This window comes from Leuciscus leuciscus (assembly GCF_965113295.1).
Source record: "Leuciscus leuciscus genome assembly, chromosome: 3".
NCBI classification, from domain to species: Eukaryota; Metazoa; Chordata; class Actinopteri; order Cypriniformes; family Leuciscidae; genus Leuciscus; species Leuciscus leuciscus.
The window spans coordinates 31013386-31033509 of NC_138727.1; the positions used below are offsets into that span (position 1 = coordinate 31013386).

The 20124-nt window shown below is 40.3% G+C and overlaps 1 protein-coding gene and 1 long non-coding RNA gene across 2 annotated transcripts in view; one reads left to right on the top strand and one right to left on the bottom strand.

The window, feature by feature from the left end:
* Positions 1–20124, bottom strand: part of ppp1r9alb (protein phosphatase 1 regulatory subunit 9A-like B) — a 24948-nt gene continuing 4824 nt past the window's right edge. The window contains exons 3-19 of the mRNA XM_082164748.1: positions 15770–15902; positions 15553–15673; positions 15315–15419; positions 14761–14989; positions 14524–14670; positions 14379–14432; positions 14061–14290; positions 13751–13847; positions 9047–9182; positions 8693–8847; positions 7215–7533; positions 7034–7091; positions 6146–6217; positions 5815–6019; positions 3703–3819; positions 1069–1257; positions 1–981 (exon numbers count right to left, since the gene is read on the bottom strand). Of these exons, the coding sequence (XP_082020874.1) occupies positions 805–981; positions 1069–1257; positions 3703–3819; positions 5815–6019; positions 6146–6217; positions 7034–7091; positions 7215–7533; positions 8693–8847; positions 9047–9182; positions 13751–13847; positions 14061–14290; positions 14379–14432; positions 14524–14670; positions 14761–14989; positions 15315–15419; positions 15553–15673; positions 15770–15902 (2544 nt within the window). The 3' untranslated portion in view covers positions 1–804. The remainder of the gene's footprint in view (positions 982–1068; positions 1258–3702; positions 3820–5814; positions 6020–6145; positions 6218–7033; positions 7092–7214; positions 7534–8692; positions 8848–9046; positions 9183–13750; positions 13848–14060; positions 14291–14378; positions 14433–14523; positions 14671–14760; positions 14990–15314; positions 15420–15552; positions 15674–15769; positions 15903–20124) is intronic.
* LOC309495145 lies at positions 3679–7023 on the top strand. The gene is made up of 3 exons (XR_014204561.1): positions 3679–3817; positions 5753–6002; positions 6204–7023. It is a non-coding gene; the product is annotated as an uncharacterized lncRNA (long non-coding RNA).

Consider the following 20124-nt stretch of genomic DNA (forward strand, 5'->3'; position numbering starts at 1 on the left):
TAGTTGTAAAATATTTATTTATTAATACACAAGTAAAATCATCATCATTTGTGACATAGAAGACAATGAATTGCTCTCCTCTCTGAAGTACAATGTACATTACTAAAAGTTATGTACAGTAGACATTTAAAAAAATTATTCTTTAAAAAAAAAGAAGAAAGTCTATATAGGGTGATGAAGTGTTCACTTGAAAGTGCACACTAGGAGAGGGAGCCATACCTGGGGTGTGCTCTACTAACCCTGGGAATGTGTGCACATCACATTTAGACATCCACACGCGGATTATTAGTTGACTTTTGGCTAAAGTGCAGATTGTGCACTAGCAGCTTGGCTTGTGATAATTTGCCACTTAATTCTGAAGAACAAGACTCACAATCTCAACATCATTACATAGTGCCACATATTTAACATCGGTGCCCTCTGGTGGACAGCAGTAAAATCATTTTTAGTACCATGTACAGCACCAACACATGCAACTCAGTTAAAGCCAATGAAACAACCTTTTGGATGATTAGATTATTAATAAAGTTCCCATTTTCTCAAAGTGCCATTATGCATGTTAAAAGTCAGTGTGGCAGACAGGATTCGATTCTTTAACTCCTGGGTTGTGTCAAAAACAGATGTTAACGACAAACTTATTAAAGTCGCATTTACAGGCTTTACTGGCAGAAGACCTCTAGTGTTCACCCATGTTGTTACTTTCTCACCAGTCTATAAATCACCTGTGTGTGCGAGACAATCTATCAGCACACATTATCATTACCGGATTTGCGGTCTCTTGACTGAACGGGTTTGGTTACTACCTCAGCAGGCCGATTCAACGTTTGTTGGCTGGCCACTTCTATTCCTGGCCTCTTTCTCTCTCCCCCTTTCTTTCTCTTTTTTAACTTGCTGCTTTTCAAGTTTTTCCTGAGCCTTCTTCATATCTTTTAGTCTCCTCTTAATGGTGGAACGATCTCTTTGGCTAGAAACACCAAGCTCCTGGAAGGAAACACATATTTCAGTATAATATTATTTAAACCAATACTACAACCAAAAAAATTTAATAATAATAATACACAGACCAACCTTAAGTTTACTGCTGTCCATGCATAAGATATGTTGGCCATCCACACCTTTAGCTGTAAATTCAGCTATATACTGCTCCATGTTCATGCCCATCAACCAGTGGCAGACCTGCTGATTGGTCCACTCTGAAAGGGGGCGGTTCTGCCACATGTATTGCTTTGCAACTGGAGCAGGGCCATCATCAAGAGTCTGAGAACAAGAGTATGCATATGCTGGTCAAAACACTACACCAACCTGCCATGCAAAAAAAGAAAAAAAAGAAATACCTAACCTATATACCTTCAGCATATTTCAAGCAAACTTCCTTTTCATTTTGTGTGCCTGAATTAAAAGTGCCTGTTAACAGATTAACAGAGATTCCTACCAGGGCAGACTTGTGAATCTGGAGCACACTTATAAAATCAGGTCAGAAACAGTGGAAGACATCAAGAAGACCAAGATGGACTGAAGACTAAAGGCATATGTTCTGAAATTTTTTCTTTTTTAATAAAACGAATGCATGTAGTGACCAGGGGCTTCCAAGCTCCACAATAAATGAACCTTTGATCAATCATAAAATCTTTTGGAATCCTCTGATGTTATACATTTATGCATTTAGGGAATGCTTTTCTCCAAAGTGACTTGCAATAGTGGAACATCATAAATTCGTCAATATATTTAATCAATTGTTTAACTTTTATTTTTATTTATTTATATTTTTGGTCTTTTTTCTTTGATGAGACAATATAGGAAGAAAGGAAGTGGGAGAAAGGATAGAGGGGAACAGAAATAGGAAGGACCATAAGCCAGGACTCAAGTATTGGAGTACTGCCCTCAAGAATATGACTAAATGTAAGACATTCACTGAAATTATTATGACACTAAAAAGCATTGGCTCTTCAGTGTGCCATTGCCATTGTGGCAGGCAACCTGTAGGACATCTTTATGGCTTTGTTATGAAAATGATGACAAAAAAAAATAATTGTTCAGTTTTCATTTGCACATTTATTTAAGTGCATATATATATATATATATATATATATAGTGAGTTTTTATACAGAAAAAAAAGAAGAAAAAAAAGAGGAAGGGATAAAACTGGGTATTCACCAGTCATTTTCCGTCGAGAAATTTGACGGAAAAGAGCAGTATGAATATTTTTCAGAACATCTTCGTTTCCCTGAAGAAAGTCATTCAAATGGGTTTGGAACAACATGAGGGGGAATTAATAATGATTGATTTTTAATTCTTTTAACATTGAGCTACTGACACACCTAACACAACTTGTGAAATAATGTTACCTGTGGCAACATCTTACCAACAGGACGTGGAAAGACTGTTGCAATCATTTGGGAAATTCCACGTACCGCAGGCGAAATCCTGTCATTTCAATTGGCAGTTTCGAGTGAGGACAAAAAAATGTCCCAATGCAGATTCCACTCAAGTTCAAGTCGGTCAAGCAAATTATCCGCATTGACCAACAGACTTCTTCATGACTTCTGTGTGAGCTGTGCTTCATGCATTGCTTGCTACACTTTTGACAATGGACATTGTTTGCCTTCAAATTTTCTGTGACATTTCACTAACATGACCATATCTTTAAAATACTGTGCTATAAAAGTGAAACAGAAAGACATGCATGCTGAACTATCACCTCTCTCTTTTTCATGAGCATGATCTCATTCTTTCCATTCCTTCCTCACGACACACACATTCCACCAGTGATACTTGCTCTCCTCTTCAAAACACCTCACAAACCAGAAGTTCACGTTCAGTGCTGATTAAATATACGTGTTAGTGTGTGACGAATGCTAACCATTATAGGGATAGTTCACTTTGAAATAAAATGTTGGTATGTTTTAGCTTACCTCAAGGGCATCCAAGATGTAGGTGTCTCTTTTTCCGCAGTAGTTTCAATTTTGATATTTTTAGGTCAAACCGTTCTTGTCTGTCAGTCATATAATGCAGGTCGATGGTCACTGTCTCAAAGAGCATGCCAGAGTCCAAATTAAAACAATTCCCCATCGTCCAAATTAAACAATTCCCCATCGTAAGTACACATTGATGGCCTAAGACACGAAACGAGCGGTTTGTGTGAGAAAACGAACAGTATTTATATCGTTGTTACCTCTTGAACACAGCTGCGTCCAAATGATCTGAGGGCGCGGGCGGGTATAGATATATACACTAGATGTCGCCTTGGCTACTGCAGTTCATTGGAACGAAACCGTAGCCAAGGCGATATAGTGTATATATCTATACCCGCCCGCGCCCTCAGATCATTTGGACGCGGCTGTGTTCAAGAGGTAACAACGATATAAATACTGTTCGTTTTCTCACACAAACCGCTCGTTTCGTGTCTTAGGCCATCAATGTGTACTTACGATGGGGAATTGTTTAATTTGGACGATGGGGAATTGTTTTAATTTGGACTCTGGCATGCTCTTTGAGACAGTGACCATCGACCTGCATTATATGACTGACAGACAAGAACGGTTTGACCTAAAAATATCAAAATTGAAACTACTGCGGAAAAAGAGACACCTACATCTTGGATGCCCTTGAGGTAAGCTAAAACATACCAACATTTTATTTCAAAGTGAACTATCCCTTTAATTACAGGATAGCTCATGCAGTGGTGACCCCACGGCCACTCACCTCGCAGGAGGAGAAGGTATGTGTGTGTGAACGCCCCAGGAGACGGGGCTCTTTCAGTAACCCCGCCAACACAGAGCGAGGACTACCTGCGACTGAATCATCCGTCACAGATAAGGTCTATAACAAGTAGGACATGGGGACATACACACGTAAACACACACAAACAGACACAAATGATTTTCTCACAAACAGTTTTGACATAGTATTTATAAAAGGGAAGTTTGGGATGAATTAGCATGCTCTTCTCAGTTTTAATAAAGATCAAGCTAGTGGCTTAAGGGTTACTAAATGTGTTATATCAATACAAATATATCTAACCAGTTCCTCAATGTTCAGACTAAAACAACTTTTTAAACAAGACTGAGAGTTTCTGTGTAATTGGGTCAGTGAAAAAAAGACTGTTCAAGATAAAGTGAAGAAAATGAAAAATATAGTTTACGTGCAGTTCATGAAACGTGTGTATGTACAATTAATGATATGAATGTTGTAACAATAAAAAAGAGAAAAAATATTTTATTTATACCCTGAACACATGTACACATCTTAATTTTACAAAAAGTGATTTATAAAAAATGTACTGATATCAATGTAAATTATATATAATTAATTATTTAATTAATACATTTAATATTTTAATGAATTAAAATGAAAAATGTCTGCTTTATGACACCCTCCAAAAAATACCAAACATAATAAATTATAATTTAATTATATGAAAGAAAGAAAGAAAGAAAGAAAGAAAGACATTTATTTTACACATCTGTCCGTTACCAAACTCTGACCCTAATTAAACAGAAAGTACATGTTGTTAATTAATATTACTCTGTACTTTTTTGTATAATTACACCGTAACAAAGGCACTTTAAAATAAAGTGTAACAAAAATAAATAAATAAATAAATCATATCATTGACATTTATTTACTACTGTATAATCATAGCTTTGTTACTTTCTTCCCTTGAATGCTTTTTTGAACTAAATCTGGAAAAATGGGGCAGTGACAAGCAGTGATATTACCTTCAGTGCCTTGGAAGCAGTACCAGTGGAGAACAGTTCCAGAAACCAAAACCAGTAGAAACACAAAACTATTTTCTATTACTTGTGAGAGCTGGTTATGGAGCGCTATCGCACACTACAACTACTAGCATGCATCCTTCTCATGTGATAGTGAAAATAATGGATGACTAAAATGTATTAAATGTATGTATTTTACTAAATACAGTTATTGGAAAACCATCAAGAACAATCTCTCCCTACTAGGGGAGGGTACATCCTCAGATACAAACTACGTCACTGAACTAACACATTCCATAGAAATCTCCATTATGAAACAGGACTGAGCTTTATCAGTGAGGGCCAAAGGTTATATTATGTAAGAATGCCTTTACTACAATGATGCATTTCATCTTTAAACATAACCACACCAAAAATGAGACCACTAGGGTTAGTAGCAACTGCTATCAACTAAGTGTACTACTGTCCTCACACAACAGACACATGAACTGGGGAACTGAATGCATACTGTACCAAATCTAAGGAATGAGAGAGAAGAGATGGCCAGGAGAGGTTGGTCTGAGAGAAAGAAGAGATCGCGAAAAACACATTCTGCATAAACAAATTTACATACAGCGGGGTCCTGCATGATTTGAGAATTCTTCAAGAGCATCTTTGTACTTCAATGGAAGCAAGAACATCTGACCTTTTGTACAAAGGAGTTGTAGTGACCTAATACTGCAGAATCTTTAATAATAATAATAATAATAAAGTTTCTTTGTTTTTAAGAAAATCCTAAAACTTTTAAAATGTCTTTTCAAAACCACAACAGTACAGTTCAGCCTTCAGAATATGCCCAATTACACAACTTTACTTCCTGTTAAGCTCAAAGGCTGAATGTTATGGGATTGCTTAAATATTAACCTTAAATGAATGCAACCAACCACAAACTGAATTCCTTTTAAATGGGTATAACCTAATGAACCACCTTAAAATGAATGCTTTCAATTACCGAAGACACAACTTGTTAACTAATCTCTTCCTCTTACTCAAGACAGTTATGAAAAACACATCTTGAGGGTCTACACAAAAAACGTCTCATCATCTGGTCCCTACTCACCTTGTTTGTACGATCCTCCATGTATCCTTCTGAAGGAGTACGAGGAAGACTGCAGCTGGATGCAGAACGCTCTTTCTCTCGCTCTTTCTCTTTTCCCTTCTCTCTGTCCCCAAACCAGGAAAATGGCATACAGGAAGGGACGGAAGAGATGGAGCCAGAGGGGGAAACATTGCTGCTGGACTCATCCAGTAAGTCTCCTGATCCCCTGAGTTTAGACAACAGAAGCCATTCTAGGTAATCTGTATCAGACGAGACCTACAGACTTGTAATGATATTAAACTTAACTTCAGTATATGTTGTAGGTTAATATTAGGACATTTAATATTCAAACCTGCTCCCTACAGATCCTCTGAGTGTGATGCTCTCCCTTTTTTTGCCTTTGCCTCCAGACCTGCGGATACCACTACAGCCCAACACAGAAGAAAGAGCACAAGTCAGAACTGTTAAATTCTTTTGTGTTTTACATGTACTTGATTGGGGAAAGAAATCTCTGAAATAAAAAATTACATTAAGAATATATGCTAAATCATGCTTAATAATAAAAGCATGCACATTTAATGCCTCTGTCAAAAAAGAATTTTAATGGAAGTTCACAATTCTGTCATAAAGTACATACCCTTGTGTCATTCCAAACTCCTATGTCTTTCTATATTTATTTTGTAAATTTATTTGGTCTTTTTTGTTCATATTCTGAAAGTCAATGAGGTCCAAAAAGGACAAAGTTACCGAGAAATTAATATAATATATATGATTCGATATATTCAAAGTCTCCTGAAGAGACATGATCACTTTGTATAATGTGCAGATCAAAAAGCCTTTATTCACTCTCAAATCACATTAAAATCCTAAAAATACGGTAACACAAAGCTCAAATGTCAACATTAACGTCAATGCTCAAATGTCAACGTCATACCTCATTGGTTCTCACACCTCGTTACCAAATATCATGACCAGTCGAGTTGTATGGATTAAATTCTCAATACATTTTTGGGAGCCTGAAAGTTTTGGGTCCTATTGACTTTCATAAAAAAAAGTGTTCTATAGACGGTGGAAAGCCATACCAATTTAAAACAACATAAGGGGGGGAAAAAATCAGAGAAAGGAGGGACTGCTAGCTGTATGATTTCTCCTATTAATTTTCCTACAAGTGGCCCATCTACTCCCTGTTGTAATATCACCGATATTGGCACACAAGAGCAAGTTGCTTGCCAGGCCATACCTGAAATCTGGGAATCGTCTTTTGGACTTTCGTGTTGGTGAACCATCACTCTCTTCATCTGAAAAATGAAAGAACAATAAAAATCAAAAGCCTGAGCAGGTAAACCAGTGGTAGTAAGAGATATAAAGAAAAAGTACTTCAAGAAAACATTGGAATTATTTTTTATTTTTTTTTGTTGTACCTCTGCTTGCTCTGCTCTTGCTGCGCTCCTTGCCTTTGCTCCTCCTGTTTCTCAGATTGAGAAATAGACTAGAGGAGGACTGTGAGGAGGATGGGGACTGAGGGGTAGAAGAGTCTTTTGGTGGAGACAGGCTAGCTTGTGTGCTGCTGCCTCCTTGGGGTGTTTGGCTCTGAATGAATACATCGTCTCCGCCTGGTTCACCTGTTTGGTCATGACCAAACTGTATAGATGGAATGGGTATGGCTAGGCTCTCGAGGTAAGATCGCCTTCTTTCACTGTTTGTTCTTTCTTGATTGTTGTCTTGTATGCACACAGATTCCTATAAACAAGATAAAATTTACATTTGATTTAATTTGATAAACTTTGATTTGAAGAAATCAAATAGAAATTATTGCAAAATTGCAATAATTGAAAAGTGTATATTTGTAAATAACAGCATTAAATAATCAAAAGTTTCCTCCTTAAGAAGGACCTGGAAAATCTTGTTAAAAAAAAAGAAAAAAAGAAGGACAGACCACACTGTTATTTTCCCAAACAACAAGTCTAATTCATCTACACTTTAAGAAATTGTGAGACTTTCTTTTAAATCCTACAGTAGAGGCTAGTTTAAAGGGATAGTTCACCCAAAAATGAAAAGTAGCCCATGATTTACTCACCCTGAAGCCATCCTAGGTGTATATGACATTCTTCTTTCAGACGAATACAATCGGAGTTATACTAAGAAATGTCCTGTCTCCTCCAAGATTTATAATGGGAGAGAATGGGTAGTGAAAATTTGAAGTTCAAAAAAGTGTATCCATCCATTCTAAAAGTAATCCATATGGCTCCAGGGGGTTAATAAAGGCCTTCTGAAGTGAAGCCATGCATTTGTGTAAGGAAAATACCCATATTTAAAACTTCTTAATCACTAGCTTCCGACAGACGGCCGTACGCATCGATTTACGGTGGAAGATTAACCCCTGAACCGACGCACGACGTAATGACGAACGCGGAAGCTCAGAGGAAAGAGCAAAACAAAACACTGGTCGCGAATTAGAAATTTTTAAGAGAAATTACGAGGATTTCTATATAATAGAAAAGGAGCTTCAGTTTGTTGCACAGTCCTATTTGTTTAAACCGCAAAAGAGGGGTCTAAGCTTACGATACTCCTACATCCTACGTCATACATGCCGTGACGGGTTACTCTTGTGGCGCAAGTCGACTTGCGTAGTATGCGTACGGTCGTCTGGTGGAAGCTAGATTTATCTTAAAATTTTCACCAGCCATTTACTCCCATTATAAAGCTTGGATTAGCCAGGACATTTTTTTATATAACTCAGACTGTTTTTGTCTGAAAGAAGAATGTCATGTACACCTAGGATGGCTTGAGGGTGAGTAAACCATGGGCTAATTTTCGTTTTTGGGTGAACCATCCCTTTAACCTTACAGTTATGTGACCTGCAATGAAACTCTGTGATGTATTTAAATGTTTGTGGTACCTGTGATTGGCTAGGTGCCTGTGAGCCTCTTGCTGACTCTCTGAGTTTATTTCGAGATGGCCGCTTTCGTTGGGATCCCTGTGCCAGCTTAGCTTTGGCTCTGTAGACACTACAGTCCAGACGAGCCGTCTGAGGAACATCTCCCCAGTCTGCATCTGAGGAACGACAGACACCAATATCTCAAAACCAGAAAAGACTACACTTTCAGGCTAGCCTGTTTAAATATTTTCTGAACAAAATAATAATTAATAAAGGTATCACAAGCCAAATAAACTAGAGTAACTAGAGCAAGATATAACTGTTAGTCCTTTATTTTGACCAGCTTTCACTGAATAAATAATTGGACTTTTGTACCAGATTGAAGGTCGTCTGTAGACAGTCCGTTTCTTTCAGATGAACCGGAGGTCGGACTGCTAGGTTGACTCTCTCCTGCAGGGCTGTAAGACTCTTCGGGTTGGTTTGATCCAGTGCGGCCCTCCAGACAAGCTATCTGAGAAATGCAAAGAAGTATTACCAGCATATACACTCATAAGACTCTATCCTGTTCTCTTTTTTTCTTACAATCACTAAATGCTTCTTAAACTGATAATGAAATAAATGTGTATTCATAACTCTTAAGCATCAGGTAGAACAGGCAAAAAAATTCTGCTATGATTTTGCATGGACAACTAACATTTGTTGTAGCTTAATCATTATGTGTGATACCAACCGTAACCACCAGTGGCTAAGACCTGTTCACACCAAGACAAATGTTTGGTGCGAAAATTATATATATATATATGTGTGTGTGTGTGTGTGTGTGTGTGTGTGTGTGTGTGTGTGTGTGTGTGTGTGTGTGTGTGTGTTTGAACCGCATTTAATGTGTGTTAAGGAGGTGTTATAATAATAAATAAAGCTGACCAACCAATAAGATTCACCCTTTTGATCATATGACCAGAGCTGCTGCTGTATTTTTGCAAAATGTGAGAGAGAGTAGAGGAGGAATCCAGAATTGTCTCTTCTGTACTCTTGTATTTGGTGTTGTTTGATAAACACCATAGTGCATACAGAAATCTGAACTGCTGTTTATGATAATGCAAATACTATTTGACTTATTTTCTTCTCCGTGAAAAGCAGGCGTCAGAAACGGAAAGTTGCATAGGGCTTTGTGTACTGGAGTAATTAGGGTATTTCTACTTTTCTAAAAGAGCCACCTACTTTTTTGTCTCCATTCTGTCACCAGATGGAGTCTGGGTTCCTTGTCACTGTTGCCTCTGTCTTGCTTAGTTGGGGACATTTAATATTCAACAATATCATTGATTTGACTGCACAAAAACACTATTGGATGAGAACTGAACTGGGCAATGACATCACTGTTTCCTTTCGAGGGAACTCAAATTGCTTAGATTACAACACTTTGGGGAACGCCCCCCAGCCTCTGAAGCATGAATGAAACTAAGCCAATCTTGATTGGTGTTCCATCATGACGTAACGTGTGACGGCATACACGGAAGCTACAAAGGGACGCCGGCACACAACATCGTCAGCTTTCTGTTCTTCAGCAAGCGCTCTCTGTCGTGTGTGTCTTATTTAATGTTGTCTGTCAGTCACAAGCACATATACACACATATATACTGTATACACACACATATATATATATATATATATATATATATATATATATATATATATATATATATATATATATATGTGTGTGTGCTTGTGACTGACAGGACATCCTGTTTATATATATATATAAAAATGGCGAGTCAGAGATACAAGCAGTGTGTGCATCCCTGCCCTTGTTACATCACGGGTGGGGACACAAACCAATTGTGTGTGCACTGTTTGGGATTGAGCACGCGCAGACAGCCCTCAAGGGGGCTGCTTGCGCGGATTGTGAAGCTTTACCGATCCGAGTGCTGTGCTCCCGCCTGACTATCTTTGATGATGATGGGCAGGCTCGCGAACCCCGCTGAGGCGGCGCTCATCATGGGGCTCACAAATGCATCTGCCAGGAGTTCCTGAGACTGCTGATGCACCTTCTCAGGAATTCTCTGCGAGTTCCGATATTCTCCCTCCTCGTGCGGAAGCCCGCACAGTAGCATCTTCCTCAGAAGAGAAGCATCGAAGGCGGGGATTTTGGAGAAGATTTGCCACTCCCTGTCCCCGCATATGAGGAGCTGGTGGAGGTTGTCTCTCGTGCCGTGGCCCGTTTAAATATTAGTTGGCCACTTGAAAGGCAGGAAGCGCAAAGCAAAAGCAAGTTGGATGAGCGCTTCCTGCAGCACAGAGAGCAGCCTCATTGCCGGGGTCTGCCATTTTTTCACGATTTACACAATGAGTTGTGTAAATCGTGGACACTCCATATACATCTCACTTGTCCAACCCCACTTTCCTTGACTATAGTTACATCGCGGGGGCGAGAGATAATGGCTACGGGATGATGCCTCGGGTGGAAGAGCCATTGGCTAGCTATCTTTCACCCGACACTGTGTCATCCCTGAAGACCCCGGTGCTGCCCACCAAACCCTGCCGTGGTACATCTAATTTGGTGGGAAGGGCTTATATGGCGGGCGGGCTGGTGCCAGTCTGCACACTATGGCGGTGCTGCAGGCTTACCATGCCGACCTTCTTAAGGATATTTATGAGGGCGAGGGACCAACACCTGAAGATATAGCTGAATTGCGTAAAGCTGCCGACTTGTCTCTCTGTGTCACCAAAGAAACGGCCCACGCTATCGGCCATTCTATCGGCCATAGTGGCTATGGTTGTCACGGAGAGACACCTCTGGCTGAATTTATCGGGCATTAAGAAGAAAGACAGGGCTTTCCTCCTTGAAGCCCCGATTTCACCTTCTGGCCTGTACGGCGACTCTGTTAAGGCCCCGAGGTGGTGGAGTCAATATGTCAGAGGTTCGGGCCAGTGGAAGTGGATCTGTTCGTGCCTCGAGAGACGACACACTGTCCACTGTGGTTCTCCCTCACACATCCAGCCCCGCTGGGGTTGGATGCCATGGTGCAGACGTGACCGAGGCTGCATCTGTACGCATTTTCCCCAATCACTCTGCGCCCAGGAGTTCTACAGAGGGTGTCGCGACGGGGTCAGTCTACTGTTAATTAATAGCCCAGTTGTGGCCAGCCCGAGTATGGTTCTCAGACATAATATCGCTCCTGGACGGCCCTCCATGGGAGATTCCCATCAGGAGGGACCTGCTGACGCAGGGAGAGGGCTCAATATTTCACCCTCGGCCAGAGCTTTGTTAACTGTGGGTCTGGCCCCTGAGGGGGCAAAGTACCAAGAGGCTGGCCTGTCAGTAGGAGTGGTAGAGACCATACTCAGCTCTAGAGCTCCTTCCACGAGGACATTGTATGGCCTGAAATGGAATATTTTCACCGTTTTGTGTAGAGAGCGTGAGGTGGACCCAGTTAACTGCCCGGTGGTTTCAGTGCTGGAGTTCCTCCAAGATCGCTTCTCGGCAGGTCTTACCCCGTCCACACTCAAGGTGTACGTGGCTGCCAGTGCGGCTTTCCACGCTCCTCTGAGTGATGGGCCTCTGGGGAGACATCAGCTGGTCGTACGTTTCCTCCGTGGGGCTTGGAGGATGAGACCTGCGGCTCGTACCAGGGTTCCCACATGGGACCTGGCAGTGGTTCTCAAAGGGCTGGTTGAGGCCCCCTTCAAACCTCTGGAGTCAGCTGAGGCCGAGAACCTTTCCCTCAAGGAAGCTTTTTTACTAGCCATTACTTCTCTGAGGAGAGTAGGAGACCTTCGGGCGCTCTCAATATCTCATGGGTGATCGACATTAAGGCTATCGTGCATCCCAGGCCGGGCTGCGTGCCTAAAGTGCCTTCTAATGTGGCACGGCCTACGGTTCTGCAGGCTTTTCACTTTCCACTTTACGTGACGGCGGATGAAGAGAGACTTAATTTGCTCTGCCCAGTCAGAGCTCTCAAGATTTATATTCAGAGGTCCTCTTCATGGCAGAAGACAGACCAGTTGCTGGTGTGTTTCGGGTCGCCCAAGAAGGGGCTTCCCGCATCTAAACAGACCATCAGCAACTGGATCGCTCAGGCTATATCTATGGCTTATCAGGTGCGCAGTTTGCCCACCTTTGGCCATGAGGGCTCATTCAACCAGAGGCATAGCATCCTCTAGATACATCCTTTCAGGGGCCCCGATCCAAGAAGTGTGCGATGCAGCTGGATGGGCCACCCCTCACACTGTTATTAGATTTGACAGTCTGTACATTCCTTCTACACCTGGCACTCTAGTGGCACTCTAGTGCTCTTGTCCTAAGTGTGCCTGTGCGCAGCTTCACACTGGGACAGGCAGGGCTCGTTGTGGCATAGTGGGTACTCGTTTCCCAAAGTGTCGTAATCGACGCAGTTCGAGTTCCCTCAAAAGGGAACGTCTTGGGTTCCGACTGTAACCCATATACCCTGAGAAGGGAACGAGCATCCCTCCGCCACGCCTTCCCTTGCCTGAGAGCGACTTGCTTCATCACAGAAGCAGACGCTGTTGTGTGCCGGCATCCCTTTGTAGCTTACGTGTATGCCGTCACGCGTTACGTCATGACGCAAAACCAATCAAGATTGGCTTAGTTTCACTCATGCTTCAGAGGCACTATGCTGGGGAGCGTTCCCCAAAGTGTCGTAACCGACGAAGTGTCTCGTTCCCTTTTCAGGGAACATTGGCTACAGTCGTAACTCGAGACATTTTCTGCAGAGCTGCTTTATAGCTGAATTGAACTAATTTAATAATTGATAATGAATGATCAGTTCTGTTTAATTATGTTGATGATCTAGATGAACATTAAAACACTTTTTTTAGAACTGCTTTACTGTCAAAATGAACTATATTTGCCAGGAATTTTTTTCCCCTGTTGATCACTGTAAAGCTGCTTTGAAACAATCTGTATTGTATAAAGTGCTATAAAAATAAAGGTGACGACGCAAGTATAACACATTCAATCATATACCCAGTGAAAACTCAAAACAGAATGATATTAATGTTTGTGGCCTCACAATGTTCAAAAGAAGAGAAATGAACATGAACATAAACAGGATGTAGTTTTACCTTGTGCTGTAATTGCCTCACACTGCTCTTGTATTCTCCCTCCCTTTGCTCCAGTTTTCTCTTCAGTTCTGCCTCTTTCCTTGCACATTCAGACTCTCTACAGGTCAAGAAGAGCCTCACCATTAACAAAGCATGACAAAATACATTTCTGCTTAAGATTCTTGTCTCATCTATTGCTGTTTGGAGCATAAGAATTTCCAATAATTCAGCTTGATTCATATTTCCGCAAATCAGTGCATTTCTGAGAATGCCACACCAACACTTCCCAGAATGATTCTGCTATGACAACACATTACATGCTCAAACACACCTCTGTTGGTGCTCCTGTAGAAGCGTGAGGGTCTTATTGTATTTGAGTTGCAGGGAATCATGTTGACTCTGGGCTTCATTCAAACGCTGGTTGATGGTTTTGCAGAGGGCCTGAGCATCAAGCCAGTGTTTTTCCAACTTTTCAATGCGCTCTCTGCTCTCTTCAACACTCCTTTCAAGAGCTGCACCTCGAGTCTCCCAAGACTTACGTTCTGCTTCACTCACTTGTAGCTATGAAATAACATACACATAAAGAGTTAAACAGCTCTCCAGGTCCAGAAGTTATTAAATAAATAAAAAATAGCATTTTTAATCCTACCTTCTCTCTCAACTGACTGAGTTCTGTGACTGTGATACTGTGTTTTATCTGCAGCTATAAAAATAGAATTCAAGTAAGAATGAAGAGTGAGCACTTAACAATAATGAATAAGGTGTATGTAAATAGATGCAAATTGACATTATACCTCTTTGAATTTTTGTTCTAGCTCAGTAGGATCGATATCTTCAGGTAGATCAATGCCTTGGCTCCTCAGTTGTGAAAACACTTCCTGTGCCAAGTCATTGGGCGCATCCTCTGTCCCCTGCTCCTTTTCAGTCTCTTTCTGTTTATCCTGTATCAATCATAATATGGTCCCAACAATGACTTAGTGACTCATTTATTCATGACAACAAGCTTATCTTTATATGTTCAGTTCACAGACCTGTTGCACAACACTCTTTTCAGCTAATGGCACAATTTCCTGTTGATCCTGATGTTGGTCGTGGATTTGAGAAATTTGGTTTTCATCCTGTAGCTGATGGTTCTTGGCTTCGTAATGGTCTTCATCTTTTGGCTCACTGTTTTCAGGGCTTGCCTCGTGTTGTAAAGTCTCGCTGATCAGACGGGCCACCTCGCTCTCCACTCCTGGTTTTTCCCGGCCAATGAGAAACCTGCATTGGAGGACGTAAAATTCCTTCATGAGGTTCTGGGACTATGAACCTTTCGGGTATTTTACTGACTATGCGATTAGATTTGGCCTGGTGAATCATTACTCAACACTTCCTCCTTAATAGGTAATACATGTTCATTGTCCATAACGTACAGTAAAGGTAGTACAGGGAAAATCTAGAGAGCAACCTGGAGTGAGTTGCACAATAGTGTGAGATCACAGCTAATTTCTGGTGGGGCTTGAAAGTTACAATGTCACTGGTCCTGAACTTTAGCTACAGTTCCAAACAAATCAATTTAACTTTAGTTTGGTGTGTCAATACTTACTTGACCAGACCTTTGGTATTCTTCAAAGTGGTGGCAGCAAAGATTTGAGTGACACCAACCAGACTGATTCCATCTACCTCCACAATCTGATCATTTACCCAAATTCTGTTAAGAAAAAAACACCAAAGCTCATTTGGATACAGAATCACCAGAATCTGTTTGATTAGTCACACTGTTCACTACCACACAGAGAAGGTTTAATTCTGAATATCATAAGTGAAATATGATAAGTTCTTACCGTCCATCCCGGTGAGCTGCACCTCCCTCTGTGATGGTTTTCACAAAAATGCCCAGCTTCTCTAATCCTTGATCTGCCCCAACCCCCATCCCAATAATACTGATTCCTAGGCCATCGTTACCTACACACACAAAAAAGGCAGCTCAAAATACAGTACTCATGCAAGTTTTGACAGTAAATTCAGGAACACATTTTTGGATAAAAGTGTAAATGAAACCTTTTTGAATGTCTATAGGTAAAACATCCATCTTTTCAACCCTCTTTTCCAGCTCGTATTCAGCAGATGCAGACACAGGGTCCACATCATCATTACTGCGATCATAATCTTCATTAGAGAAGGTAAAGTACACCTGCGAAAGAGCAAAAACAATGAAATACCACACCTATGCACACCCACACCTGATTGAATAGGAATCAGTGATTTATTGATTTCACAATTTATGTTGATGTAACACTATGTTCTGATAAGAAAAAGTCCACCCAGGTAATTTGTGAAAAAATAGTCATTCATAAATCTTTCTGTTTATGACTGCCCACTTTTACATGTTAATGCTGCCTTTACATGCCATCGTGATTATGAGCTTGCCGCGTTTAAGTGCTTTGTTGTCGGAAAGAGCAGGAAACATAGAGGGCACCAGGTATAGTCTTGCTTAATTATTGAGGAAATCTTTTTTTAATAAAATTAAGTGTCTCATTCGTTGACAACCATAAATTGCTATATGGCCTAGATATTCAGCTTGCTGACAATTCTGGAATTTGGGTCAATACAAGCTATTTTTGCTGTGTATAAAACATACAATATGCTTCAAAAGGTTATGAAAATATGCACTACTTTAACAGCAAGACAAGGCGATGTAGCTGTTGTGGTTTAAAGTTTATGGCATGCCCAACTCACAAACTCAAAATGATCTCTGAGTTTCCTAGAAGTAAATACAACTTGAGAGGGCATTCATGTCTAATTTCCTACTAGGAAACTCATATTTACGCTAATTCCGATAGCATGTGAAGGTAGCATAATTTAGCAATTTGGCCCATACTTATGAATACGGAATGAGGCATTCAAGCTTCAAAACATAGGCCTACATGAAAACACCACAAAAGTTGTCCATATGACTCCGGCTCTATGTGCCAAGTCTTCAAAAGAGATGCAAGTACTTTGTGTGAGGAACAGACTGAAATTCAAGCCATTACTCACTGATTATCTTTCTCTTCAGTGAGCTGTTAACACAACAGCTAAGACTGGAAAACCATTCATTGAGCTGAACTCAAGAACTGAGTCTATCTGATCTGTGAACAAATCATTCAGATCAGTTTCGTGAACCTGACAAAACATTTCTTTGAAAAGATCTGATTTAAGAGTGATTAGTCCACAAATCAGACATCACTATTTCTCTCATAAACTCTTGTGATCACGGCAAGAAGAATTAGGGAGGATATCAAGATTTTCAGTTAATAATGATTTAAATTGTTCCACACATAAAGCAACAACAGTTAGAATACAGTGCAACAGCCATGTGGATGACTTTTATTATATTTTGCATTTTGCATGCCTTTTGATGCTAAGGCTAGGGCTGTGTGATATGGACAAAAAAATACTTTCACAATTTTATAAATCAATATTGCGATTTCCATTTGAATCACGATTTTGAAACATTATTTCAATACACCAGTGTTTCCCAAACTTTTTTTATTAAATTTTTTTGCCACGGCACCCCACTATATAAAAATAAAACGTACTTGCATTAACATGCATTGCTTTAAATCGTAGTTAAAAACTAGATGTTATATCAAAGTAGTACTCACATATTGGGCCCTATCTTGCACCCAGCGCAATTTACTTTGTACAGCGACGCATGTATCATTCCTATTTTGCACCCGTGCACAGCGGACTTTTCCCTCCACAGACGCACGTCGGTTAGAAATACACTTGCGCTCCCGCGGGGGCGGTTCAGCGCAAAGAGGAGGCGTGTTCCGGCGCAAACGTTCCCTCGTGCTATTTTGCAGGTTTAGAAAACAATTCCACCATTAACCAAAAAAAAAACTAGTTTCAAGTCAGTGGCGCATTGCGCATGTTATTCATATGCTATTTTAAGGGTGCATGCTTGGCCATAATCAATGTAGCGTGTGCACAACGCGCATACACTTTGATTCTCTCATACAGAAGCAGCCGTTTTCATTTTTTCAAATCATACATTATTAAGATAGATAGATAGATAGATAGATAGATAGATAGATAGATAGATAGATAGATAGATAGATAGATAGTTATTATAAAAGCATACATCTAGCTTACACATTTACCCAAATGATCATACGCCTGTTTAACCGAAGCTAATTTGGGTGTGTTTCTCCATCTCCAACGTCATTTCTCTGTCTTTTACGGCCCTGACGAGAACGTCGGTCTCCTCGGCTGTGAACCGCTCCTGGCGCACGCCTGGCAAATCCGCCGTTATAATAGGAATCCGCTATAGAACAAGCGCGCCTGCTCTTAAAGGGAATGTGAGATGTCGCTCTGATTGGTTTATTTCACGTTACGCCCAAACCACACCTATGAATAATGAAGCTACTTCAGACTCAGTCAATGGTATGGATTTCTAATACTGGCACCAGACTTAGACTGCGTATAGCAGCAGAATTAAACAGAAGGAAAACACTGCCTCTGAATCAATTATACACTGCAAAGTAACAGTATTCCCTCTCTATTTTTCTTTTCTCGTACCATTTCACTTTTGCTTCCACCACCCATCCTTTCCTCAATCTTTCTTTCTATACCACATTCCCATTCTTCCATTTCTTTCATTTATTTTCTCTACTTTCTTTTGTCTAGTGTCTCTAGTTGTCATGGAGTAAGCGTGCACCTCTGAACAATGTCCTTTTCTTCCCCAACTTGCTCAAGCACAGTGTCTCTTTCTATCTCCCTCCCTCCCTCCCTCTCTCCCTCTCTCCCTCTCTCACTCCTTTAAGCTGTGGCTTTTTAGCAAGAACACAGGACTATTTCTTACTAGGACTGAGAGAGACTGTCAGGGAACTATGACTTACAATAAGGAAGAAACAACAGATGTCACAGCATTCAGGTTGAGCATCAAAACTGAAAGCCAGAGTTGGAATGACATAAAAGCAGTATGATCAAGAAATATTATCAGAACTCTTAAAGAATAAAACTGTTCTAATTAGGAAACTGATCCATTGGCAGCGTTAAAAATGGTTGTTAACAAGTTGGTGTGCAATAAAAACAAGTCAGCAATATATAATTGAGTTTTGGTGACTAATTGACTTCCATTGTATGGAAAGTCAATACAGAAAACAAAATATATAAAACAAAATACAGACACACACACAAAATGATGAGACATTTCTCAAAATTTATATTTTATGTTTCAAAGGAAAACGAAAAAAAAACGTACAGCTTTGAAATGTAGTAAATGATTAAAGAATTTTCTTTTTGGGGTGAAAAAGAATCTGCATTTTTGGGTTAAAGATGGATTGTGAAGACAACACATTTTGTCTAGAACAGCTGGGATCAAACCATGAGTTTATGAGCTAATATTCAAAGCCCATTGTCTCAGCAAAGTCCAAAAGGTGTCCAACACAAACATCTGTTGAAAGGAAATCCTCATTCGCAACCTATATGAGGTTCCTGCGGATCCTATATATATGGGAAACAGGATGAGTAAACACAAGAGGTCCACAAATAAAGAAACAGGCTCATCCTGAGGGTGAAGGGGAAAAAAAATGTTGGAACACTATGATATGTACACATAGGGGGGAGACCTGTGCTTCCTGATTTAGAGAGAAAACACTATCATAGTGCAAGCCAAATGTTTAGTTACCAACTGCTGCTCATCCAACTTCTATAAATACACTGACAGCGAATTGACACTGACCTAATCCACATGCTAAAAGAGGGCACACCAAGGAGGAAGGGATGTCGGACGTGACGTATTGAACATTCAGTTATGGTAATCTGAAATGTTACTGACTTGGTATGTTCTGACCCAGACAATAAATCCATGGCATCTTCAGTCTGTGAGGCTCTGAAGAAATACATGACCTGGTTTCCAAACTTAAGAGATGTTTTAAGAGTGCTGAGAACAACTGCAGTCCACAGGGAATGAAACACACATACAGCCAATAGTTACTGACTGGTCTTTTGGGCAAAACGGTGGACTTTTGCCACCTACTGCACTGTAACACAGTTAATTTGTCTTTCTTTCATTTGTTCTCACAAATGAACAGAATAATAGATACTCTGTACTCTGAATAAAATGCAAAGGCATGAGCTTCCACAGAACAGCAGTTACACAGGCACACACAGAATACTTGTCCGTCCCTATACAGGATCCTTTTAAAGCATTCCACTTTCCCAAAGTCAGACATATGAATGACAGCACAATGCATTTTCTGTTTTATGCAACCCAGTGCCTGGTCTCAGACAGATGAAGATCAAAGAGTTGTGTGCTTTGCTTTGATCAGTTAAAATCTGTACTTACTAGCACAAGTCTCCTGTGGCCAGAAAAGACATATAGAGCAACAAACTTTATACGATTTGTATTTACAGTATGTGCTGTTTAG